Source organism: Terrapene carolina, unplaced genomic scaffold (genome assembly GCF_002925995.2).
Source record: "Terrapene carolina triunguis isolate 2854851 unplaced genomic scaffold, T_m_triunguis-2.0 Scaffold113, whole genome shotgun sequence".
NCBI lineage: Eukaryota > Metazoa > Chordata > Testudines > Emydidae > Terrapene > Terrapene triunguis.
In genome coordinates, this window is record NW_020664464.1 from 6083638 (window position 1) to 6111608 (window position 27971).

Consider the following 27971-nt stretch of genomic DNA (forward strand, 5'->3'; position numbering starts at 1 on the left):
TGCGTACCTTAGTTCGATTTGGGGGGTGAGTGTAGACCAAGCCTTAGACTGTAAGCTCTTATGGGCAAGGGACTCTGCTTTTGTATGCATTTGTAAAGCACATAGAACAATGGGGCCATGATCCTCATTAGAAGCTCTGGCTTTTGCGGTAATAAACATTTTCAGCACATGCAGTTCTACTTTTCATTTGATGTTGAATTTTACCAATTTAGTATGAGACTCAGTTACTCTTTCTGAATTTTAAATTACAGCCCGTTTAAATTTTATTCAGACAAACATCTATCAGTTTCACTAAAACTTTGCATCATACTGTGCACATTACGCTATGCTGTATTACAATATACTTGCACACAATTATGATGGACATACAGCCCAAACATCTATAATGCAATTTTATAGCCCTGCAGCCCAAGCCCCTTGAGCCTGAGTCAGCTGATATGGGCCAGCTGGGGGTGTTTCATTGCAGCGTAGAAGAGCTCTTTTATTTCAAACTTGCAAGCTTTCATGAGGTTGGATATTAGGAAAAAACTTTTTCACTAGGAGGGTGGTGAAGCACTGGAATGGGTTACCTAGGGAGGTGGTGGAATCTCCTTCCTTAGAGGTTTTTAAGGTCAGGCTTGACAAAGTCCTGGCTGGGATGATTTAGTTGGGGATTGGTCCTGCTTTGAGCAGGGGGTTGGACGAGATGACCTCCTGAGGTCCCTTCCAACCCTGATATTCTATGATTCTATAATAGATAATGGATTCTGACCCATCCCTATATGAAACAATCTGTTGTTATAGATTCCTTATTTTGTTTTTGAGCACATAATCTAACCTGTTGTTCCTTTTTCAACAGTAGAAGAAAAACACTCCAATTACAAATGATGGACAGAATATAGATTAGAATGACAAATCTGGTAAAAATATAATAGTTGTAGTGCAATGTAAATAACTTATTTAAAAAAATAAAGCTGTGACTAATCCAAAGACAACATTTGTTTAATTTCTCCCTCCCATTTTTATTCTTTCAACAAATGGTTCTTCCTGCCTGTACCAGAGAGGAAGAGGCCTACTATACTAAGCTAAATGAAATAATGTGCAGTGGGGTTCTGAACTGGAGGATTGGACTGCACCATTTGGAAACAAGGTAAAAGTGACAGAGAAGGCGGCCTCTTTCAGAATTAAAAATGCTTTTTCTAACTAACTACATACATTCTTTTTCCCCAGGTGGGGAAAAAAGGTTCAGTTTGGATTTCAATTAGGTCAGAACTCTGAATACCGATTATCCAAGTTCAAACACTACTCCTGAAATTGATTCTGGTTTATCTGCACTTCATTTAAAGCTATGCCTCTCAGGTTTAGTTTTTTTTCCCCACTGTGGGACTTTTAATCTAATACATTCTAACTTCATCTATCCATTTGATCATTAACAACCCACCCAACCCCAACCTTTTCCAGCTCCTCAGGTCCTGCACTGAAATTAAGAGCAAAATGTTAAATGATGAAACAAAATACTAGATACCAGACAGCAAATAACTATGATATGTGGCAACTTCTCTCTTTTAGAGATAGTCCAACCTCCTTTCCTAAAGTTAGGAATGTAATCCACATCACTAATGCATCATCTCCAAATACAACAACTAGTTCATAATCAAGTTTATGTACATTGGAGAAGGTAGCCCTCCTTTGAAGAATTCTATTTAACATGTTTCTCTGTGATACTGTGCCAAAACAGTACCCTTGGCTAACTTCCCTAACAATATACTTGATTTTTTAAATATAAAAACACTTAAGAGTGTTAACATGCATTTTTAAGAAATGTGTACAACTTTAAAAAAACAGATAAAAACCTCTTTTATTGAGCAGTATCTACCTCAGGCTTTTTAAGCCCCAGACAAATTAATACAAATATTTTAACCCTATCCCTCATCCTGGTCTCAAGAAATATATCCACTGTATCAAGGGCACCTGATAAATCAGAGTGAAATGAACCCCAAAAGTTTTAAGAGATGTACAAAAATAAATCAGGATAGACCCTGAGAGATCTATGAAAAGCTTCTAAAATTTTGGAGTTCTTGACTGCCTGCCAATGAGAGTAGTGCTCATGACGTCTAATATTAGTACACACATCCTTACGCTATTAAAAATACTAGAAAAAGAATAGAGGTTTAGATTAGTTGCCAGGAAGCCTGACAGTTATAATGTTAGAAACACAACATTAAAATGTTTTATTCTGAGTATCCAGGCAGCAAAGTCCAAAAAGATCCCATTTGTGAGCTTTGCTTTTCCGCTTTAATGTACAATTCTGTTTACATAACGTCGCTCCGGCTCAGTTTTATCACCATCCATCACGCCGCAACAATTTATCTGTCTTAAACAAGAAAATGAGCATGTGTGCATGAGGGGACTATAGTGCAAATGACGACAAACCCATTTTCAATGTATGGAGGGTTTTAAACTATTTGATAGTTCCCAGATTTGCAAGCTTCCCTCAGATGCCCACATTTTCAAAACTTGGGTGCCCCCTGAAGTTAAGCACCTAATTCTATATTTAGATACCTAAATGAATGGCTTGTTTCTCAGTGGTGCTGAGCACTTGCAATTTCCATTGGTCACTCCACATCCCTAGGCTTCAGAGCCCAAGCTCCAGCCCAAGCCACAGCTTCAAAGCGCTGTCTAAACAGCTATTTCTAGAGCTCACCCATTAGCCTGAGCCTGTTAACCCATGCTGGGAGGCTCACTCCCATGGACTGTGTAGACATACCCAACGGTGCTCACTGTTTTGGAAAAGCCCTTGACTTTGACAGAACTATGACAGCTTACATGAGTGGAGGATGTGCCCCCTTGTCCCTAAACGTATGAGTCAAAATCCTGGCCCATTGAATTTGATGGCAAAATTCCCAGTGACTTCAATGGGGTCAGGATTTCACCCATTGTGACTAAGTATGGCTTCAGGAACCTAACTTCAGGGAACGAAGTTTGAACACATTGGTTGAGATGTAAGCTTGAGTATTGGTAAACGGCTAACTTAATCTGCTGCTGTTTCACTTCTAATTGCATAAAAGCTGTTGCATTATTAAAAGAAATCTCAGTCCCTTCTATTTATCATACATATTCCCTAGAAGAGAAAATGGGGAAGATTATTTTTTAAATGTGATTTTTGTTGCAATTCCTATCTGGTAGCACCCCCCCCCACACACACACACAAATATTAGTAAATAGATTTCTCATGTGGCTCAGTTCTTGGTCATCTGATCTTTTCCATCTACATTCTCCCTCTTGGCCAATTCATATGTACCTTTAGCCTTAACTACCACCTTTACATTGATATTACTCAAATATGTATCTTTTGACACCTATAATGTTGTATAATACTACTCCTGTCTGCTCTCCCTGCCTCAAACTTGTGCACTCATCTCAGCTTCCTTCAACTAATTGTCTCACAGAGAATTGCTTCTCTTGGGCAAGAGCAGCATCCTCAATCAGCTATATCTTTCTTACTGTTTTCTTCAACTGAGAACTCTTGTTTGCTATCGCCATTCATAGACTTGGTGATAACTGAGCCTGCAAAACTTTTCTCCTCCTTCCATAGTCCTCAATTCTGCAAGGCTACATCTCTCATCAGATATTCACCATGGCCTACATGTATCACTGCTTCAACTTTAACCCTGCTAAAGTCCTCATCTATGCCTTCATTTCTTTTCTTCCTCTGACTTGCAACCCCTTTATGTCCCTGCTCTTCAGACTATCACATGCAGAATACTGCTGCCTGCTCTTCTGTATACCAAAAGAGACCATAACCTCCTCCCAAAGAATCTTTCTCCATAGTCCTTCAATTACATCCTAGGTTCCACTTCAAAACTGCCCTCATTTTTAAAACTCTACATGGATAGACTCCGGTTTCTCTCTCCCATATTTCCTCCCTCTGCTCTTCTCTAATATGGATGGACCAAAGCCTTCTTTAAAAGTAAAGTCCTGTTACCAACAATCAAGGAATTAAGAGATTTTTCTATATGAAGTTACTACTATAAATAAGTCCTGGTGTCAGAGAGGGTTTGCTAACATAGAAAATGGGTAACTATTCCTGCTCTTTTTTCTAGTTTAATTGGATGGCAGAAGCCTTTTGTGGCCAATATTTTACAACTCCTAGCTACATCAGTAAAATAACATTTTACCACTGTCTTTGCCTGAATAACCTTCCCATAAATTCAGCTTTCATTGGACCTGTACTAACAGCCTGGGGCACATTCACAGCTCAGGGACAGGATCTGTAGAACAACGATCTCACAAGGTGCTGGACAGTATTGGTACTTAATAAACCTAACATTTATAACAGGAGTTCATTAGGCACTAAGCTAGATTGAGACATGCATTATGGTATCATAATCACACTCTTCACATACATTACGAAGCAAAGGTCAAAGAATGAGTGCTTTCAATCCTCTGAGAAACTCAATTAGCATAAAATAACATTTGCCCTGGAGAATCTTGAGGTCAATTTATAATTCATGGGTTTTTGTTTTTACATTTCTTTACTCTTCATAGTGAGAAAGAGATGCCGAGGATCCCCATTTAAATTCTGTCGCTCTTCAGAGGGTCTCCATCCTCATTCTCCAACATGGGAGTGAGGAATCAAAGCAACTAACCTTTCCAACACTAGTGATGCTCCATTATGAGGCACAAAAGCTGCTTCCGTGACTTAAACCACCATCTTTCCACCAATGACAGAAAACTCACCTCCATAAGAAACTTCAACGCCATTAGGCCAAGAAGAGAAACTAAAATTACTGACAACTTGGATTATCCTACCCATTTCCCTACTTTTTTGGGGGGGGAGGAGGGCTCACTTTCACCTCTGTCTCCTGTTTGTGGATGATTTAAAGATAATTTTAAAGATGGTTTAAAAAAAATTTCACTTGCCACTTCCAGCCACCTAGGTCCTATGCTCTGCTGAGTTATGCAAGCCCTTCTGGAGTTAGTTTTTCCCACCATTTTGCTTGGTGAGAGAAGCTTCTTCAATTGGCGATGAAGAGCAAATGAACTCTAGCAGCAAAGCATGATTGGAAACAACAATATGTTAAAGACATACTGACCTTGGACAAGAATATACTAGAGATTAAATTTGACACAGTCAGCTGGGGTCCTGTTTAACTAGAAATATCCAAATCTGAGATCTTCTATGTTATACTGAATTTGCACTACTTTCTGATGATCAGTCACACAAGAATGTGTGAGCAAATATGCACTCATGGATTAATGCTGAAGGTCTGCAAAGTGTTTTGTTTTTATATGTACTTATGAGAGTGTTGATAAATTTACTGAGTGATTGCAATCAATTGGAAGTGGTAAAAATCTCAATAAAGTGCCTATCACTGTGGTATCTAATTGCTGTAAACACAATAAAGCCATCTGTACTACAATTACTTCTGCTTTGTTAATAATGTGAATTGTTTCATCTCTACCCATTTGTAATCCAACAGTACCTGACAATGCTGAGACCACTGAATGCAGAGAGAATATAATGCAAGTCATTTCTTACCACTATATAATGCTATCAGAGTATTTGAAGCTTTTTTAGTTCTGACCAACTAGTTTACACCAAAGTAATCAATTGTCTCCTATGACTGAGGAAGAGTAAGGAATGAATATACTGTGTTTTACCATCAAGTGACATTTGTTTTCATGATCACTCTTAGAAACTGTATTTAATTGCTTTTCACCAAGGATTTCATCACAGTTTTCCAAAAAATAAACAGGATTCTTGCCCAATTGTTCAATATTTCTACTCATTTTGCCCTCCCACAAACCATATTTTATTGGCCTGTGTCCAATTTTCATGAATCAGCAGCTTGAGAAATGTACTGATCAATATCGTAAATTAGTGACAACATTTAGCTCAAATAAGCACCATTTTTATATCTGTCAATAAATCTGGAAAACTCAAGGGGATCGATTCCAACTTAAAACTGTGCTCATATGTGGCAATGGAATGAAAAATTTGTGTGATATAGTTCTTTAGGTCATATTAACATTCTGAATAGGCAATATATTATGCAGTCTCAGGCCTGAGAGCTATGAAGTCAGATTATAAAGCTTTAGGTTAAAAGAGGAAGAACAGATTTGGTTTCTTGACTTTGTTGAGCACTCTGATACTGCACAAGAGCTCTCCTCACCTGTTGCAGTACATGCCTTTCCCTCAATGTCATTAATCTTCTGTGGAGCTCTACTAGTTCATCGAGATATGCCTGAAAACAATCCCCCCCCCAAACAAAGAACCTGTTAAGGAATAGTTGTGTATTTCCACAAACTCCAGATTTAGTACAGAGTATTTACAACAGCATTTGTATTCTCATTTGACTTGTTCTCTTTAGTTTGGCAAGGGAACTAACATTTAACTCCAGCCAACTAATCAGTATGTGATCCAAGCAACCACCAGTTAAACTTTTTTACTTAATAATGTTGAAAAACTTTAAGGGGCCTTTGAAGTAATTTCACTATATCAGATATTCAAAAGAATTTCACAAAATCCTGTTTGTTCTCCAGTATGATAGAAGTTTGCATTCTATCATCAAGGGCCATTTTTGAAATTGATGAACCACTGAATCTTGAAGAGCAAGTTGAATAACGGGCAGGAGGTTTTAAGATGCATGAAGGCATGTGTAAGAAAAAGTGAGCCAGTTATTCAGAGGGGATCAAACTCCCGCCCGCCCCCTTGGAACTTAAACACTAATTCACAGCAGGGGCAAATCCTTCCACTCCCTACCACAATAAAACTCATCTATGGCTGCCCACTAGCATTTATGAAGTAACACATGGGTACCAAACATGGACGTCACAGTCTCCAAGGGAGTTGAAATCTGATCTGAGGGAGGAGGGGGGCAGAGAGTCACGATCATCCTTCCTCTTTTTATGGTTACTATTTTTTCCATTGTAACACATGATCATGGATGGAAAAGATTGAAAACTGCTGGTCTAACAAAGCAGTGCTATGTACTAGGTCATAGACAATCTGGGAATGGGAAACTAAATTAGGAGTCTCAGACTCATGGTAGCACAACGAGGTTACTACTCGTAAATTCTAAACCATTTTGGGGCTTACACTGGGAGATTACATTATGTTAACTAACACAACATTAAAACCCATGTTAGAACTCACTTAACCATGGCCAGCTGACAAATTTAAACATGATAATCCCTCTGTATGCTGAGTGCTAATGTATGCTTAGCGTAATGCTAGTTAACATGTTATATCACACTCTCATTTCCCAGTGAACACCAGCCCTTGGAAAAGATTCTGTAAAATATTTCTATTAATTGCCTGAGACTTGTATTGTAAGATCTTTAGTGTGGGAACTGTCTTTTATTTGTTCTATAAAGCACTATACATATTTGTGGCACTGTATACATAAAACAAACAATAGGTGGTAGATCCCCATCCAGCGAAGTTTGCCAAAACTTTGAGGGGACAATGCTTGCAAAGAAAAAAAGAGAAAAGCACAATGCTGTATTTAAGAAACACTTACAGCAGAGATATACTATACTAACCAGTGAGTTTTCTGTTTTGTAACAAAAATAATACTGTAAAAGAGATGTAGAAGAGAAAATATAATAACTTAATGTGGCTTTCTAAATAGTTTATTGCCATCACACTCATATTTACCTTATCACAATCACCATTCTTTATTTGTTTATCAGATTTATTTTGCTTTATTGGACTTTTCACTTCTAGAATCTGGAAAAGAAGCAGAAAATGCTCTAAGTATTAAGTGCATCTTTGGGCTGTATGAATTTTAAAAAATTAAGAAAACATTTAAAAAATGTTGTTACATAAAAACACAAAGAATATAAAAATGTCTGGAGGAAACCACAACCAAACCTTGCAAATAACCCTTCACAATCTTTGACCTAACAAACCTACTCAATCTTCTTTTCTTAGAAGTAACTTACATCACAAAATGCTGAATCACGACAAGATGGGTATTTAAGAGTAATACTGATGCTAAATAACTTGATTCTATATCATTTTAAAGCTTCCCGGACTGTTTTTTGTATGGTCTTCATGTGAACCTTGGCAGATTAAGAGATCTAAATTTTTGAATATATGCATAGTGCTGAGGCAAACTCTACCTCCTTGGTAAAGGCTACATGCATTTAATGTGCAATATGATTAATATGTTTTCTTATTATCTTTATTGTTGTCTGCCTTTTTTGAAGGATACAGTTTTTGAAATGTAGCTAATCTAGTGTTTGCATGACCTGCAACTGTGCAAAAAGAGTGTTTAATCAAAGATAACGATCATGCATTTACATAGCACCTTTCATTCAGTATGATTACAAGCTACTTTACAAACTTGGGCCTACACAGTGTACAAATTATATGTCAGTGTCTCTTCATCAAATGCTGAAATTTAGTCACCTCTAGGTAAAGAATGTGTCAAATAGTCAAGAGTACACAATGCTACTATATGACAGTTTTAGGACAGAAATGAGGAATGGGATTTTTTTCCATTTGAAACTGAGTTTACGTAATCAGAATGTTATTACCCAATTTGGAGTGTGGCCAGTTGCTGTGAAAAGTGTTACAGACTGCTTAATGCTCACAAAAGATCAGGCTTTCCGTTTTACACCTCATCACAAAGAATATATCTCCAGTAGCATAGTTTCCTCTAACAACGTGCGGGGTTATCATAACACAACACCAACTTCAATATGAAAATTACTCAGTCAGGGTTTGTTAAAAATGAAGATTTTTTGATACCCTCATGTCCCAACATGGGTCTTTCATCAGTTTCCACCAACTCCTAGTATCTCCCCCAACTCCTGTAGTTCCCACAGATAGCACCTAGGTGTTACCTTGGGTGACTGACACCTTATAAATGAGAGAGAGAGAGAAAAAAGTGTGCAGCTACTTTGCAACACAGACAAGAAGACTATAGGTCTGTTTTATCCTAAGTGTTTATTTTACAAAGGATGGTACGTGCCCAGAATGCAACACATGAAGCTCACCTGAAAAAAAAATTCTTAGATTTAACAAGCCCAGGGCTATTGCAGTTTGGGGTGGAGGAAGATAAATCGTCTTGACAAAATGTGAATGCTTCTGGGCAAAATGCCAGGCTTTTCAGGTTTTTCTTTGTTTTTTTTTAAAGGGAAAAAGCTTCTATCAGTTTACCTAGGAGTGATGAAATTTTGATACACAGTAGCCCTAACATCAGAAATGGTTTTCATATAATTTCACTAGCCTGGGACATAGAGAAAGCTTGAAGGAGTTGCTCACTTATAATCTGCCAAATGTGGCTATTGAAATCCAGTAGCTTCCCCACATGCCATAGGTCATTCTCTCCAATACCCAAAGCACCCTAGTTTGGATGAGATGTGTCACTATACATGTTAGAGAAAGCTTATGCAAAGGCTCATAATAACTCAGTATTTTTAACTCTCAAACCTGCCTGAAACTGATTCCTTCAGTCACTAATCAGTTTTCCCTAATCGGTAATAGTATGGTTCTGTAGTGTGAACCTATTTTGTAACACAGGCCTTTTTACATCAGTCAGGAAGATCATGGCAGTACCTTGCTGGCAAGAACCATGTTTAAATATGGTTCTGACTAACACAATTGGAATTCTAGTACAGGTAGGCCTGATCATTCCCCAAAGCATACTTTCTACCTCATCTGTTAAGATAGTGTGTGAATGCTTTAAGATAGTGAAAAGCAACAAAGAGTCCTGTGGCACCTTATAGACTAACAGACGTATTGGAGCATAAGCTTTCGTGGGTGAATACCCACTTTGTCAGATGCATGTGGTGGAAATTTCCAGAGGCAGGTATAAATATGCAGACAAGAATCAGTCTGGAGATAACGAGGTCAGTTCAATCAGGGAGGATGAGGCCCTCTTCTAGCAGTTGAGGTGTGAAAACCAAGGGAGGAGAAACTGCTTTTGTAGTTGGCTAGCCATTCACAGTCTTTGTTTAATCCCGAGAGGAAGAAGAGGGTCTCATCCTCCCTGATTGAACTGACCTCGTTATCTCCAGACTGATACTTGCCTGCATATTTATACCTGCCTCTGGAAATTTCCACCACATGCGTCTGACGAAATGGGTATTCACCCACGAAAGCTTATGCTCCAATATGTCTGTTAGTCTATAAGGTGCCACAGGACTCTTTGTTGCTTTTTACAGATCCAGACTAACACGGCTACCCCTCTGATACTTAAGATAGTGAGCTGTTCACTTCCAACTGGCATCTCTTTAAATACTCCATGATGTTTGGAGAGACCAAATGAGCACATATGAGTTTATGGTGCTCATTGGAGTAGACAGGCATGGCAGGAGAGACAGTGGCCAAATGGATCGTGCCTAGTGAGAGAGAAAGATACAGTTATGATTTCCCTGCACAAAACCAGGTGAGATTTTCAAAAAGCAACCAGCTTTGGTTATCCCTACGTAGAGATCATTCATTTTCCTTGCACTCCAGTCTCCAAAGGAAGATTGCCCAGAATTAAGTGATAGCTGAAAGGAAATGGAAATGTCACTTTATGTATGTTTGTAAAAGTGATCTTTCTCCAAAGTTCATGTAGAAATCAATTAAAATATTTAGAGAATTTTTGATTGATCCTGTTAATGCTTACTGACTGTGAAATGACATGGACTTCTTTATTGTTATTACAGGTGCTCCTGCTAAACACAGAGCATGTCTCCTTTTCTGCAGCATATCCTAATCTAATTGATATAAACAAATTATTCAAGTACTGCTGTTAGCATTGGTACATTTATGTGTTATTGGAAAAGGAATTGATGGTATATTATTTGTGTCAGGAAAGAGAATTAATTTTCCTGAAGGAAGGCAGGGAGTGCTGTTTAGGCTCACCTGTAACACCCAAGTTAAAAATTTTTATTAAAACAGTGGATCCATTTTATCCACATTGCCACTATAAACATGTACTTATTCTCATTTAACTTAGCCCGGCTATATGAGAGTTTAGAGTGTGACCAAGTTTCCTCTGCAGTAGATTTGTGTTCTGTTTTGTCACCAAACACAGGTATATAAATTACTTTAGTTATATATCTTTATACATTGTGAATGTCAATTGCTTTAAAGATAATAGCAAATGCATATATTGTAGTATGCTTATGTGTTATTAAAAACTCCATTAATTTAGAAAGATGTTGTGATCTAACAGATTAGGTATGAGGACCTCCTGAGTTCTAATCCTTGTTTGCTACTGACTCATTGTGTAGATTTGGGTCAGTTAACTTATCTTTCAGTTTCTACACCTGCAGATGGGATAACACTACTTACCTATCTCAACAGTACTACAAAGACTAGCTACTATTTCTACAGTGCTAAGCATTATTTACTATAAATATATCAAAATGCTTTATCTAATATGGTTGATTAAAACTTTGAGATGCAGACCAAATGAAAAAAAAAATCCTGATTACATGTGAACCGAAAGTAACACCAAGAGTAGGATTGCTATTGTAAAGCCAGGTCATAACAAGTTTACCGTTTACAATAGTATGACTTAATATACACAAAAGTGTTGTCTTCCATAGAATACTGCCAAATACATTGCTCATCTGCTTTACAGAGAATATTTGTTCAGCCAAATATATTCAAGTTCAGGGTAAAAGAAAATGAATTAGTCTGAAAATTAAAGCAATCAAGGACACAAGGCTAGCTCCAAAGCTTTTAGTGTAGATACACCACTCTTATATGTAGGGAACCTCACTGTACCTGATTGTTGTTGGTTTTTAATAAAGGTGGTGGAGGTTCATGATGTAGCGGTGAGGAAGCTGAACTGCTGTCACTGTCACTACCGTCACTTAGACTAACCCTGAGGAAAGAGAGAGCCACAGAAATCAGACATAAAAACAAAGGCTGAACACACTCCCACTCCTAGATCACACTTGTAGGTGGGACACTGAGAATGTTCTTTGCTACACAAGCTGTCATTAGTTATCGGAACTTTGAAAGTGCAGCTGTGCTGTCAGCAAAGGGCAGGCACCCAAGCAGAAGTCACCCTGCTGCTGCTTTGAAGCCTTCCAGTGGAATAAGGAGTATTAATAAGGAGTGTAATATGGAGAACTGGAATAGCTGCCCTCCCATAAATCCTTCACCTCGATGACTGAAGTGCTATACTGTTTAGTTCATAGTTGTCACTAGTAAACAGAATCTCAATGAGGCAGGTGTCCCAATTGCAGAACCCCCTGGAAATTGTGGGCAGGAAGAACAAATTCTTAAAACATTTTAATGAACAAAATGTGAATTCACCACAGCTACTCTTCCTTCCTTCCATAATCTTCCAAGCTTGCATACTTCCTGCTTATATAAGTGCTTCACTAAAAGTTAATTAAGACATCCACAATATAATAAGTTCATCATAAAATAATTTTATTACATTCTTTTTTCTGATTGACAAAGCACTTTTTCCACTTCAGTGCTCAGCATAACACACAGTAACATACACTGACACTGTGGGAGTTTGAAGCTTGTTAGGAGCTTTTTCTTTCTCAATGTCAGTTAACAGAACTTACTGGTATAATGCATCACAAAAAGGCAACTACCAACACAATCAACTTTGTTGGGATCCTTTCGGTATCCTTTTATCCTATACCCCAAAGTAATAAAACTCAAAAGCAAGAGGAATGAAGTTCTATGAATTACTGTGCAATAACTCTGCAAAGGTCTGTTTCCCATTAACTTACAAACTGTAAGCATTGTAAAGACAGATGGTTTTTGCTCGAAGAGACAGATGGATTGAAATTGGACATTTGGAGGGGAAAAGTTGCACACGTGTATCCAAGAGGAATACAGTAGAACCTCAGAGTTACGAACTGACCAGTCAATCACACACCTTATTTGGAACCAGAAGTATGCAATCAGGCAGCAGCAGAGATGGGGGGGAAAAAAGGCAAATACAGTACTGGTGTTAAACATAAACTACTAAAAATATAAATGGAAAGCAGCATTTGTCTTCTGCGTAGTGCAGTTTCAAAGCTGTATTAAGTCAATGTTCAGCTGTAAACTTTTGAAAGAACAACCATAACGTTTTGTTCAGAGTTACAAACATTTCAGTGTTACAAACAACCTCCATCCCCTAAGTGTTTGTAACTTTGAGGTTCTACTGTAGTTCACTATCACTACTGTCTGCTTGAATTTTGCATACATTAAATTTTATTAATTTACAGCTGCATTAAGTTATACCCCACTAATAATCTATGGGCTTCCTTTGCAGTTTACTCCTGGGGGAATTCTGTACCCAGGCGCAATGCAGAATTTTGCAGAAATTAACATTATGCAGACAGAATTTCATTTCCCCCACAGAAATGGGCCACGGTGCTGCTACCCACCACTAGGGGTCACTGGACTCGGTAGAACCCAGCTCACACATAGAAGACACTGCTGGGGAGACGGGGTGGAGCTAGAGGGTTCCTGGCAGCTGCAGTGCTCAGCATGCTCTGAGGGAAGGACAGGGCGGCATGCAGGAAATTCTGTGCAAGCCTGGGACCAAGCATCAGGCTGTTTCTCCCTCTGGATTCCTGGGCTCTGCAGGGGAGGGGGACTGGTTTCTGGGCTGGGGCAGCCCCATGGTTGGGCTCTAGGGAGGAAGGGGTTTGGGTGTTTTGGCTGGGGGGGACCCCACAGGTGGGCTCTGGGGGGGGGGGGGGGGGGTTATGGCTGTCTGGTCCCCCAGCTGGACTCGGGTGGTGAAGGGGGCAGAGAAACAGGAACTGGGTTGTCATAGGGGTTTCTTTAACTCTCTACTCCCAGGGGAATTTTTGTGTGCGTCTGTATTGTTACAGACATACTTCCTGACAAGTATTTTGAAATAAATTACCAAAATAATTGAAACTGACTGTGATTATGTAGTGTTATTTTGACAAATAAAATTTGCAGAATTTTAAAATATTGTGCACAGAATTTTTCATTTTTTAGCACAGAATGCCCCGAGGAGTAGCAGTTTGGAAGACTCATTCCTGCAATTCATTGACAACAATGAATGAAGACTTGGGGCTGGATCCCCAAAAGCCTCTTCAGGCTGATCCTGTATTGATGCAGATGTTGGACCTGTGAAAAGCCATCTTAGTCACCAACAAGTGGGTTGGGGAGGTTGTTGATGGAGGTTCTTCCTCCCACCTTTAAATCCACGTATCATTGCTTTGCTGACCGGGGAGAGAATCTGAGGCTACCAACTGACTGTTCTATTGGTTATGAGAAAGTACTCTGACTACTTAGAAGGGTGGCAATTGGAAAGAATAGAAAATTCAGCCAGGAGACTGCCTCACCCCTGCTGATTAGGGGAGACTGGGCCGCCAATGACTGCACAACTAATAAGAGAGGGAAGCCCACTAGAGCCTGATGGATGGCTCTCCTGGGACCTCTTCCCTGTTTCTGTGGCTGGCAAACTGAAACACAATCTCTCCCAAAGCCTCTTCCAAAGACCCAAATGGGAGGAATTTGGGGGAAGGAGGACAGATATGTTTAACTATTACTCAACTGTTGTCCCTCTTTTTAAATCCCAGAAGATGAAACCTACTTTGTTTTATTTAAACATCAAAAATAATAAGCCATTTTCTAGTTTGAATAAACAGAATAAAATATTTAGGGTTTTTTCAATGAAGTTCTGGGTAAAAGTAAAGTTATCAACAAAAGCTATAAGCCACACCGTTGCATTATCTGCATATGCCATGTTTTACAGAAAAAAGTATTTTAGAGATGTTTCACCGTTTTGGGTTTAAAAAAATACTGTCTTTTTTAATCTCTTCACCATAAAGCTAGGCTCTTTTATTATCATGAGTTGAAACATACAGGATTTGGAGGAAGAGAAAAATCATATCTACTAGATTTTTTTTAAGTCACTACAAATGTCTTAAAAATTTCTCTCCTTGCATAACACGTTTTACGATTTAACAGTTCACTATCTTGGAGAGGCCAAGGCTAAATGTTCAACTTTACCTTCTGTTTCTTATGCTCATGCACAATGCTGCGAAGTCTAGGCCAAGGGCGGCCAACCTGAGCCTGAGAAGGAGCCAGAATTTACCAACGTACAGTAACTCCTCATTTAACGTCTTCCCGCTTAACCTTGTTTCAAAGTTACGTTGCTGCTCGATTAGGGAACATGCGCGTTAAAGTTGTGCAATGCTCCCTTATAACGTCGTTTGGCTGCCTGCAAGATTCTGTGGAAGAGCAGAGACTTTACAAGAGAGCATTGCACAAGTTCCTCTTCTCCGCCTCCCCCCCCCCCCAGAGCTTCCCCCACTGCCAAACAGCTGTTTGGCAGCGCTTAGGACTTTGGGGTGGGGTGGAGTACAGGAGCGGGGACGTGGCGAGCTCTGGAGAGGAGGTGGAGTGGGGGTGGGAAGAGGGGGGCCTGGAGCTTCCCCTCCCCGCTCCCAGCACCTCCAACCTACAGGCAACCCCGTGGATCAGTGCCTCTCCCTCCCTCACTCCCCGCACCTCCCGATCAGCTGTTTTGTGGCATGCAGGAGGGGGGGGGGGGGGGGAGGGGAGAGGAGCGAGGGCATGGCAGGCTCAGGGGAGGGGGTGGAAGCAGTGGAGTGGAGGCAGGGCCTGTGGCAGAGCCAGGGGTTGAACAGCGAGCACCCCCCAGCACATTGGAAAGTTGGCGCCTGTAGCTCTAGCCCCAGAGTCGCTGCCTATACAAGGAGCCGCATATTAACTTCTGAAGAGCCGCATGTGGCTCTGGAGCCACAGGTTGGCCATCCCTGGTCTAGGCTGTAAACACTGCATGGAGGGGAATGTTTACTTGTGTTTTTTTTAAAAGTTACACACTGAGTTTTAAAAAAATTGAGAAACATTTCTATTTGTCTTAAGTTTCGCAAAGTTTTATTTAGAGACACCAACACCCCTAAAACAAACAAACAAAAAAACCCTCTACAGCTGGAGACAGATGGGACCAAAAGTGCCTTATAAATTATATTTAACATTAATATTCCAATTCAGAGGTTCTCAAACTGATATCTGTGGAATGGTGGCTGTTCGCAGGGTCTGCTTTTCTCCTTGATTCCAGATGACAAACTGCATTAGAGAGACAGCTAAACTACATTTAATACTTTCCTAATATTACTCTTCCACATAAGCAATTGCTCAAATTGATACTCAAGTGTTATGTGGGATGGAGGATAGGTCATGAAGGATAGGACAAGAAGTCCACAAGAACCTCTTTAAGATGAGGTATCTACCCCCTATGAAAAAGTTTGAGAGCCCCTGTTCCACCTTGTACAGGATTTTCAATGACATATGGCAACAGCTTAGAATGTATGATGAATTTCTCATTTGTTATGTCATACTGAAGTCAAAGTCGGGATGCAGAACAGATAATAAAAAAATCAGGCCAGAAACCTCATCATTTTTGGGATTAGGACTTGCAATACATCCTCCATGAACTGGACACTATGTAAATTGCTTAGGTAAGTCCCTCTAAAACAATGAACTTTGACAGCTTTATATATGTCAATCACAAGATTTGTGGGTTAACTTGTACCTGGGGTACAGAACACCTTGCACATGGAGGACCTGATTCTGCTCTCGCTTATGCCAATGTGAATCAAAAACAACCTAACAAAGTCACAACAGTGTAAAGCCAATGAAAGTTAGAGGAGAATGGCTCAAACTGACCAAATGGTTTTGTGTAGAAGCAGCTCACATCTGGGAGCATCTGATTTGATAGTTTAAAAGTGGCACTGCATATGCATGCTCTTTGTAGAAATTGAATAAATTGCCTGTTTGTTGAGCTTAAGCTATTCAGCTTTTAAAAAAAATTCATATCTCATAACTACTGCTATCATACTGCCTCAGGCTTCAAGTTGTTTACAGTTACAAGATACTCACCTGCGACCTCTACTTCCTCCACGAGTATTTACAGGTCTCTCCATTTCAGAGTCATTCTCATTCTCATCTGCTTCATCTGATTCATCTTCATTATCATCAGAATGCAGATCTTTCATTATAGACCTCAAGGGACCTGACCAACAGAAATGACAAAACAGGCACAAATCAACAATTGGAATTCAAATTCACTTTGCAATGTTCCAGACACATCAGCCTATTATACAGTTTTACAGAGGAAAAAAAATCCGAAGAGTTAGAGGTGGGGGGAAGACTTTTAAGCATTAAACAAATGAAGTAATGCACTAGAGGCTTATGATGCAAACACTTGCACATGAATCATTTACTCACGTAAGCAGTCCTGTTGATTTCAATGGGCTTACTCATAACAGTAAAGTGACCCATGTGTTTAAGTGTTTACAGGACTGGGCCCCCTGGAATGTAGCTTAAGCAAAATATTTTCACACCAAATATTCCCCATTGCATGTTTTAATTTAAGAAAAATTGAGTGTTCTATTTTTTATTATTATAAATGAGATACTTATAAGCTGCTAGCCTTCCCCCCTTCTCTCTTTCTCAAAGGTTATTCTCTATCAATAAAGTTCTACAGAGACATATTAGTAATACTACATTTGTTAGGTTAATCCATGTATTGAAAAGCAGAGTTTAATAAATCATTCTGATTGTAACTTGTTCTGACCAAGGCAGTCTTTGTCTGCCTGTTTTTGATCTATTTAGATAAAGCTGTTCCTTTTATTTCAAGGTCAATTTCAGGTCAAGCAAGCACTTTGCTAGCATTCATATGTAAGAAGCATGTCAATCCCATTCAACACTGTCCTATCTTTTCTCTTGAATTAATTTGAGGTGCTCAGCCTGGTTCTCCCTAAGACTCTATAAAAATTAACTTAAGATTTAGTTCTTTCATTGTACCTTTTATTTATTCTGCTATAAAAGGTGGTTAGGCAAAGCTGCATGTTTAACATATCTGCGAAATATAAAAGAGGACAGCTGCTTAAAAGGAGCATGGGTAAGGGTCAGCTTGGGAGGCTGAAGGAAATGAATCAGACCACAGAGAGTTTGATTCCTTATCACATCATATTCGAGGACATAGAGGGCATCCAGGAATGGCAGGAGTAGTGGTGGCAGTAGTTTATTATTACATTTCTATACTGGCAATAGTTTATTATTATTATTACGTTTTTAAGGTGCCTTCAACACAAGAATCTCAAAGTACTTTGCTATCATTAATAAATTAACCCTCACAATACTCTTGTAACGTAGTTAAAGTTCAGTCACAGTTTCAGGACCATGCTTTAACAATGAGACTATACTTCCCCTAGGTAGGGGACTGTGATGTAAATTATTTCAATTCTGACAGGGATCACACCAGAGACACCCAGAGTGTCTTTGTCCAGTGTTAACAGTGCTTACAGTTTTAAGGCCTATATTTAAAATGGTTTACAAGTAAGGCTGTGCAAGGTTTGTTTAAGTTAACATGGTTTGGGCAAATGGAATTCAGTGGGTTCTGTTCTGTATTTGCATACCGAGGTCTTCTTGGAGCCAAGCCGATAACATGGGGCTGATGGGCATATGCCTAGTGCATCAGACATGGGCACAGACCACAGGATAGGCAATTCTAATAGCAACAGACTGCCAGCTGAGACACTGCAGAGGCCGGCAGTGAGCTGAGGTCGCTAATCAGGAGAGGACTCCCATCCTTGGCTTCTAATAAGTGTATGTGGAGGATAGTGGTGAATTCCTTCCCCTGCCCCTAGCCAGGGAAGAAGGTCACCTGCAGCACTACCATGTGGACAGGAAACAGATTGATCAGTTCTGGTCTGCTAGAAGAGATTCCTTTGGCCAACTGCCTTCTTGCCTGTTGCTCTGTGTGGGGAATGAATGGCAGAGGGACAGGACAGCAGAAGAGAATGAGTGAAAGAGTTAAAGAAGGGAATTAAGGATAAATTATGAGAAAGAGGCTTCATTTGAAGAGAGATAGAAAGAAGGAAGGAGAAATTAAGGGGGAGGAGGAAGACAAGAGAAAGACTGGGAAACAGAACAAAAGACAACATAAGTGGTAGAGGAAGAGAGGAAAAAAGGGAAGTATCAACATTCAAAAACGAAGCAATAACAGACAGACATAGGATGGAAGCAGTTGAAAGGTGGATAAGGGACTGGTTAAAGGGGAGACAACAACAGGTCAGACTGAAAGGGGAACTGTCAGTCTGGAGGGGGATTACTAGTGGAGTTCCTCAGGGATTGGTTTTGGGATCACATTTATTTAACATTTAAATTACTAACCTTGGCACAAAAAGCAAGTGTGCTCTAATAAAATTTGTGGATGACACAAAGTTGGGAGGTATTGCCAATATGAAGGAGGAACGGAATATCATACAAGAAGATCTAGATGACCTTGTAAACTGGAGTAATAGAAATGGGATGAAATTTAATAGTGCAAAGTGCAAGGTCATGCACTTAGGGACTAACAACAAGAATTTTTGCTATAAGCTGGGGACTTATCAGTTGGAAGCCACAGAAGAGGAGACAGACCTGGATGTATTGGTTGATCATAGGATGACTATGAGCCGTCAATGTGATGCAGCTGTAAAAAAGTTTAATGCAGTCCCAGGATACACCAGGTGAGGTATTTCTGGTAGAGACAGGGAAGTGTTAGTACCATTATACAATGCACTGGTGAGACCTCATCTGGAACACTGTCTGCACTTCTGGTTTCCCGTTTTTAAGAAAGATGAATTCAAACTGGAACAGGTGCAGAAAAGGGCTACTAGGATGATCCGAGGAATGGAAAACCTACCTTATGAGAGGAGACTAAAAGAGCTTGGCTTGTTTAGCTTAACCAAAAGAAGGCTGAGGGGAGATATGATTGCTCTCTATAAATACATCAAAGAGATAATACCAGGGAGGGAGAGGAGGTGTTTAAGTTAAGTGACAATGTGAACACAGGAACAAATGGATATAAACTGGCCATCAAAAAGTTTAGGCTTGAAATCAGGCAAAGGTTTCTAACCATTAGAGGAGTGAAGTTCTGGAACAGCCTTCCAAGGGGAGCAGTGGGGGCAAAAATCTAACTAGCTTCAAGACTGAGCTTGATAAGTTTATGTCGGGGATGGTATAATGGCATATGTCCCATTGGTGATGGCCAGTAGCAAAAACTCCCAATGGCTGGAGATGGGACACTAGATGGGGAGGGCTCTGAGTTACTACAGAGAATTCTTTCTGCCTAGTGGGTCTTGCCCACATGCTCAAGGTCTAACTGATCACCATCATTGGGGTCAGAAAGGAATTCCCTCCCTGGTTAGATTGGCAGACCTCCTCTGCAGCATGGGGCACGGGTTACTTGCAGGTTTAAACTAGTGTAAATGGTGAATTATCTCTAACTCATGATTTGAGGACAGTAACTCAGCCAGAGGTTAAGGGTCTAATTTCAGGAGTGGGTGGGTGAGGTTCTGTGGCATGCAATGTGCAGGAGGTCAGACTAGATTATCACAATGGCCCCTTCTGACCTTAGAATCTATAAGAAGGAGGAAAGGAACAAAGAGGAAGAACAAAAACAAGAGGGGCAACAGTAGTTTAAAATATTGTATTCAAATTTAACAATATAATGTACAAATATTTAATCTCACACAGAGGGCAGCATTAAAAACCAACATTTACCAGTTAAAGTGCTTGGAGGTACCATAATTATCTCTTATTTTGGCAGAGGACTGTAGGCCACTCTAAATATCTTGCCCCTCCTTTAACCCTATTTGGCCTCACCAGTCCTTCTTAGAGTTTTGTGTTAGTTTGAACCCAAAGTGAAGCAAAAAATGAAACCAGTGAGTTCTCCTCACCTGCCCCACACAGTCTGCTTCCCTAACAAGCCCAAGCTACCCCTTTACCTTTAAGTGTCGTCTTCTCTGTACATGCTATACGTACTATATGTACCCAAGTATGCGCAGCAGAGGGGCATCTTATCTGCTACGCCTCTGGATGTCTTCTGGGGGAAATTAGATGGCCCTCTCTTTGGCCCTTCACAGGGTAGCCAGTTGGCTTACTCCTCTCTCCTATGTAGAAAGCCCTCCCACAGCAGACATGCATCCACCAGAGGCACAAGACAGACTGCGACACCATATCCCATCCTCCATCCCCAATACACAGACGCTTACACAATAGCAGACTGGAAGATGCATTCACTTAACAGGAAAGTCCCAAAACAGAGGAGCATCTATTGGCACTTACTGCTGTGACCACACACCTAGCAGTGTTGGTGGTGGGAGGGGGAGAAAGAAGGGCTGCCACTTATTCTGCAAAAGGTTCAGAACTGGAAAATCTGTGCAACGTCCCACGTAAAGCTCAGGAGGTGAAAGGGGCCAAACTGCGCCCTCTAAAGATATTAGGAGGAGAGGAAAGTGATAGATCACCAGGTTCCCTCCTTGACATCAAAGAGGTAAGGAAAACGTCCACGGCTGTTGGTGGGGTAATGGGGCAGTCCATATACATCACCACTAAGGTTTTCGTGAATACTGGTGGGATTCAGTATAAAAGATTTTGCACAGCCTTAGTTACAAGCCAAGTGCCTGAAGCTAGGGATGCAACAACAGCCTATTTTTTTCCTTGCTTTCTTGGTCTAAAGGTAGTTATAACGCACTGGAAACATTGTTGTCAGAATACAGAGCCAATCAGTAATGGTCACCTTCATAAAAACCTGACAGATATGCATTCTGTTTAGATTTTCTTTTTAAACAGAATCCTCTCTCTGGGGTACTAATCTATTCCATTTTAAAGAAAAAAAATAAATCTGAGGAATATAAATGCATACACTGAAACAAATTCAATTTTAATCAGTCAAAAGCTTCCTGCTTTAAAAAAAACCAAGCTGATCAAGAACATATCAGTTGTACAATTTGACAAAGTCAAGGAAAAAAGCCAAACAGGAACTAAGTGGTTTAATAGCTCTTATGAATCTCAATTGATTTATATAAAAACTGGTTTGGCAGGCTCTCCTGGCGGAAACTTACATTTCTTAACTGAGTTCTGAGGGAGCCAAAATTATTAGCCAGAAAAATCTAAATGTGTCCTTAAAGACTAACAATAACGTTCTCTATGTCAGATTATTTTTAAAAGTAAATATATCATTTTGGAAGTTTAAGGGCCTAACCCCTTGAGTTGCTAAGTGCTATCCAACTCTTAATAAATTCACTGTGTGTGTGCATGAGCACGCAAGGGCGGCAAAGAGTAGACAGAAATGCTCAGCAACTCATTGGATTGGACTCTTGTCTCATGATTCTTCAAAGGGATCCACAGATACAGACCCTTATTCCCTACATGAAGTCCAATTAACTCCTGTGGGGCTCCATGCAGGTATAAGGATCTACTGATCCTTCTGCAAGATTACGACTGCAAGATCTTTAGGATCTAGCATCTGTAAAGTATCTAGCACGTTTCTTGGTGCTACGTAACAAATAAATAACCACCCTCTTCTGAATGAAAATATATATTTTTCTCTTTCTGCTTCTTACATGTTATAATCATGTTCACATACACCTTGAAGAAAAAGGATGAAGCAGAACAGAGGCTAATTCACTACTTCAGACTGTGAAAAAGACAGAAGAAAAGTGGTAATGAGATGCCATCAATCATGTTACTGGTTGGCCCCTTCATTCCACACTTTTCTCAATTTCTTTTCCTTGTTTGGTACCTTGTTGTCTGCTGTTCTGAGATGGTGTAAAACTGGAGCTGGAACTTGAGCTTGAACTGGCAGGGCTAGGCTGTTCAGACTTAAAAAAACAAACACAAACACACAGTTGTAAATACATTTGCTCCAAACTTTAACAACAACAAAAGAGCACAGTTTACTGCTTCATGCACTTCTCTGCAAGGAAAAATGCCACTAAACAGGATGATATTCACAATAATAATTATTTCCTGACAATTTCATGGAGTCAGAGAGCCAGAAGATGTACAAATTACTATGCATACAAAACATACACACTGTTGCAGGTCATATGCAAAAGCTTTCTTTCACAAAACCAATACTCTATACAATAAGCTACCCATGCCCTATTTTGAAAAGTTATAGAACACATGGGTTTAAATGACTTTATAATGCAACAGACCTAAAGATATAATGCAGGCTTGTCCAACTTTAGTTGCAATGTTTTCCTAATAAATCATGACTAGGACTCTAGGAGGCAGAAGGGACCCAAGTAAAGCAGGCTAGATGACAAACAGAAAAAGCCTAGGACAATTTCTTTTTTACCATCACCAAGGGATACATTATGTATAAATAAATATATTTTTCTGCTCCCATTGGGTTTCTCCTGAGCACAACACTTTTCACTTATGGAAAAATCCCACAGACTTTAATAAGGATTGAACTAAAAGGTTTAATTTTTCTAAAGGTATAGATTTCAATAGAACACCTTTCTAAAGAATTGTTAAAACCAACTTTTAGCATTCAATAGAGAATCATAACTTTGCAACAGAATTCTATAGAGAGTATATAATTTTCTATTAGTTCTATAAATGGCTTAGAATATTTTCTGTAGAACCTTATCAGTTTCATCCATATTAAAATCTATACATTTTTTGCCATAATGGTATACGAGTCTTCTATTGAGTCCTCATGCCTGTTTATCACCATTTTGCAACCACCCCGACCTGACCTCTCCCCCCACAACTTTCTGTGACTTCTTGTCTCAATGCCTAAAAATATAAGAGCAAGCAAGCAAGCAAGCAAGCATCCGAAACAAATACAAGACAGCAGAGAAAGCTAAAGGAGAGGCTAAAATCCTCCAACATGGAGAGAAAAATGCCCCACTGAAAGTATGATAACTTGGATTGAGAATTGGAATTTTAAACGCTATTATTAAAAACAAAACCTCCCCAGTCTTTAAGCTTTATGTAACTGCATCATTATGATGTGTTACCCAGGTTAAAAGAGAAATCTTCCAACTCTTTTTGGCTATATACTTTCCTCTCTGATTAATATCGCACTAAATCCTTGTCAAAAATAACAGCAATAATATCTAGCCATTGTAAAGCTCAGAGCTAACTTGCACTTTTATGCATACAGCTTACATAAGCCCAACAGTTGTCTTTTTGTCATAAATCAATCTATTGTTGCCCTTCGTAATGAGAAAGCAGATTTACGGCCTTTTACCATTTTTTCTCACAATCAAAAAGATGCCTGTTTGGGCAACAGAACATTTCTCTTTTTCCGATAATGTTTGAGAAAAAAGTAACATCTGTTCCTCTCAAATGAATGACAACTAGAGTTCTCAGTTAGACAACTGAAATACAAACTTTGGGCCTGATCCTCCACAAACTTACTAACTTTATTTGAGTAAGTCAAGTCAGTGCAGAAGTCTTCGAGAACTAAATGGGACTATTCATATGAGTAGAATTACTCATGCATGGATAAGTGATCACAGAATCAGACCTGTAGATATACAGCACCACACCCACTCCCCCCAAATAAGAACTGTTGAAAGGAGGACTCAGTCCTGAAATGGCATTAAAATACTATTTTCCCTTTTTCTAAAATACCTGGCAAGCCATACAAATATTAAAATGAAGGTCTTTAACTACACAGTATGATCTAACAATACAAACCAAACATTTTGGTCCAAGACTACATCAATAAGGAACAAAAACGGTCAATACAAATGGTGAAGATATCAAGTATCGGGGGTAGCCGTGTTAGTCTGTATCCACAAAAACAACAAGGAGTCCAGTGGCACCTTAAAGACTAACAGATTTATTTGGGCATAAGCTTTCGTGGGTAAAAAACCCACTTCTTCAGATGATATCAACATTTTCAAAACAAATTTTAGCCTCTTGCCTAGAGTGGCTTCACAAGTTACTCTAAGGGTTTCCTTTATCTGTCAATTTCTGCTTTTGACAACAAAATTACTTGCTGACAACTGGTTTCAACAGGTTGCCATATGTATTGTGTATTTTTGTCAGGTACTATAATTTTCACACAGAAATTGTAACTTATATGAACTCAACTGCAAATTCTAAGTTTCCATTTTAAATCAGATCCCAATCGCATACCAATATTTGATTTATAATATTTTTAAAATCTGTAAACCCTGGCAAAAACGTGTCACATACCTTTAGGTGTGTTTAAGGACTCTAAAAGTTCACTGTTTTCATTTTCGGCTAACACCACACTAATGATTACTTAAGGTAAAAGGCTAACCCTACTAACACTACCAGACATAATGCTTACCACTGCCAACAGTTCCATTGACTATAATTGAACTGCTTGTAGTGGCAAATACTATTGTCATCAGTAAGTGACTAGAGAATCAGGCCTCAGGAGCAAACAGGTGTGTGGTTTGTAAATTCACTTTAATACTCTTCTCGTGTTAAGAGATACAATATTACTCTGCTACAATCAAAATTATGCCACATCATAAAATAGTTTTGAGAAATCTTAAACTGTAGGAACAAGGAAAAGCCACTGAGTACAAGATGTCTTAACACACACTTGTCTTGTCCTTTTAAAATGTTTCTTAATGCCACCTTGAGCTCATTAACATTCTTTGCTTCATCTGCCCTCTCTAGTCACTTATTCCATGAGAGAGAGTATCATAAATGTTGAATATTAACTTCTGGAAACTAAAAAGTTAGCTTTAAGGGTTTTGAAAAATCCCAGAGGGTCGAGGAGAAAGAGTTGCTTTTAACATAAAATGAATATTATTTGCAGGAAAAGTTTGCATTGTAGACAAAACTGAAAATATGTCTTCCATGCATGAATATGGATTCGTGTCTAGTAGGTGGACACTTTTTGTTACCAGAGTCTCTCTTCTGTCACTTAAGCAACGCTTTTTGACAGTTTTACAGGCTGTTATCCCAAGGACCTTGGTATTTATGGCCTTTATTCACATGGGCTCTCTGCTCTTATCTACTGGTTACTAATCACCAAATAGATTTTTTTTTTATGGGTCTGAAATTAGCTTAAAGGATGTCCTTCAACAATGGAAGCCCAGGACAGTACAGGCAAACAGGTTCCCTGATACGTCCTTTTCCTGTTTTACTAGTTTTCTCTTCCTGCAGACAAGCTAATGAGGATTCAGACCCAAACTGTTCATTAGTGCAATGACCCTATATGATTTATTACATGCTTAGCCAGTCTTTCCCCTTCCCCCTCAACTTCTCTCATACTGATGCACAGGGAACACTGGCTCCATTATTAGAGCTGGTTGAAAAATTCTGCGTTTTTAAACTTTCTGCAAAGGTTTTTATGAAATGTGTCCCTTTTTTCAACCACCTAAATCTTTCTTTCTGTTTAAAAGAAGTACAATATCAATTTATTTCTGATCTACAGAGGACATTTCAGGCAAACTCACCTATTAACATTATACAGCACAGGCTTGTGAAATAAACCACCTTTGAGAATTTTCTGTCAAGGTTTCATTGTCGCATTGGATTTGTAGAAATACTAGTTTATAAAATACACTATAGATATAGAATAAAATCTCTGTTTCTTTACAAGATAGGGAACAATTACAGTTAGTGTTGTTGGGTTTGGGTTTTTTTTGCCTTTGTTTTAATTTTTATAAAAAGTAGATTTTGGTTTATATGTATAATGATCTAAAAAGATTTGCGTTGTCCTTGTACTATGAATGTTAAAACATGTACCTACTTAAAATAGTATATAGATTAATATTACTTCCTTGATAATTTCTTTAGCAGTTAGCTCAGAGGTGGGCAAACTATGGCCCGCGGGCCACATCCAGCCCGTGGGACCGTCCTGCCCAGCGCCTGAGCTCCCGGCCGGGAAGGCTAGCCCCTGGCCCCTCCCCCACTGTCCCTCCTCCCCCGCAGCCACGCAGGCCGCGCTCTGGGCAGTGGGGTTGCGCGCTCCAACTGACCAGCGCGGCAGTGTGTCTGGCTCCAGCTGGGCGGCGCGGCTGCCAAACATGCTGCTCTGAGCGGTTTGGTAAGGAGGCCGAGGGGTTGGATAAGGGACGGGCGATCCCAGGGGGCAGTCTGGGGACAGGGAGTCGTTGGATGGGGCGGAGGTTCTGGGGAGCGGTCGGGGGACAGGGGGTTGGATAAGCGTGGGAGTCCCGGGGGGGGGGGCCTGTCAGGGGGCAGCGGTGTGGATAGGGGTCAGAGCAGTCAGGGGACAAGGAGCGGGGGGATTGGATGGTTCGGGGGTTCTGAGGGGGGCAGTCAGGGGGTGGGAAGTGGGAGAGGTGGATAGGGGGTGGGGGCCGGCTGTTTGGGGAGTCACAGCTTTCCCTACCCTGCCCTCCATACAATGTGGCCCTCGGGCCAAAAAGTTTGCCCACCCCTGAATTAGCTTCTCAGGAAGACAGTACTTCAAGAAATTGTTTTCGGACATGTAATTTTCTCTTCTGCCGGACTCCCTTTAACAAAGGATTTTTGGGGGTGGGGGAGGGCAGCTGGGGGGAATATCATTTACTACTTCCTAGGGTAAACTGCTATAAATCAGCATTTTAATGTATTTTTTTTTCATATTTGCTAACAGTCCTGATGTAGGCAGGATAATCCCATATTTTTGCTTTCTGGACTGCATCATCATCAGGGACTGAATTTTTATCTGTTCTTCTCACTTTTGGCTCTAAATACCACTGCACATGGGTAATCAAATTCAGCTCTCCTTCTGCTCCTATACTGACTATCTCAGGGGTAGGCAACCTTTCAGAAGTGGTGTGCTGAGTCTTCATTTATTCACTCTAATTTAAGGTTTCGCGTGCCGGTAATACATTTTAACATTTTTAGAAAGTCTCCTTCTATAAGTCTATATTATATAACTAAACTATTGTATGTAAAGTAAACAAGGTTTTCAAAATGTTTAAGAAGTGTCATTTAAAATTAAATTAAAATGCTGATCTTACGCCACCAGCCTGCTCAGCTCGCTGCCAGCCTGGGGTTCTGTTCACCGAGGCCGGCAGCGGGCTGAGTAGGGCCTGCGCCCGGGACCCCAGACCTGGGGGTGGGTGTTTCAGGGATCAGGGCAGAGGGCTGGGGTGGGGGTGCAGGGCAGAAGGCTGGGGTGTGTGTGTGGGGGGGTTCAGGGATCAGGGCAGAGGGCTGGGGGTGTGTGGGGGTGCAGGGCAGAAGGCTGGGGGCATAGGGGTGTGGGGGGTTCAGGGCAGAA

At 40.0% G+C, this 27971-nt stretch overlaps 1 protein-coding gene across 1 annotated transcript in view; it reads right to left on the minus strand.

Moving 5' to 3' along the window:
• The window catches only part of MLLT3 (MLLT3 super elongation complex subunit), a 208000-nt gene that overhangs the window by 4315 nt on the left and 175714 nt on the right, over positions 1-27971 (minus strand). Inside the window, exons 7-11 of the mRNA XM_024193138.2 lie at positions 22530-22608; positions 16835-16967; positions 11717-11816; positions 7643-7714; positions 6156-6227 (exon numbers count right to left, since the gene is read on the minus strand). Of these exons, the coding sequence (XP_024048906.1) occupies positions 6156-6227; positions 7643-7714; positions 11717-11816; positions 16835-16967; positions 22530-22608 (456 nt within the window). The remainder of the gene's footprint in view (positions 1-6155; positions 6228-7642; positions 7715-11716; positions 11817-16834; positions 16968-22529; positions 22609-27971) is intronic.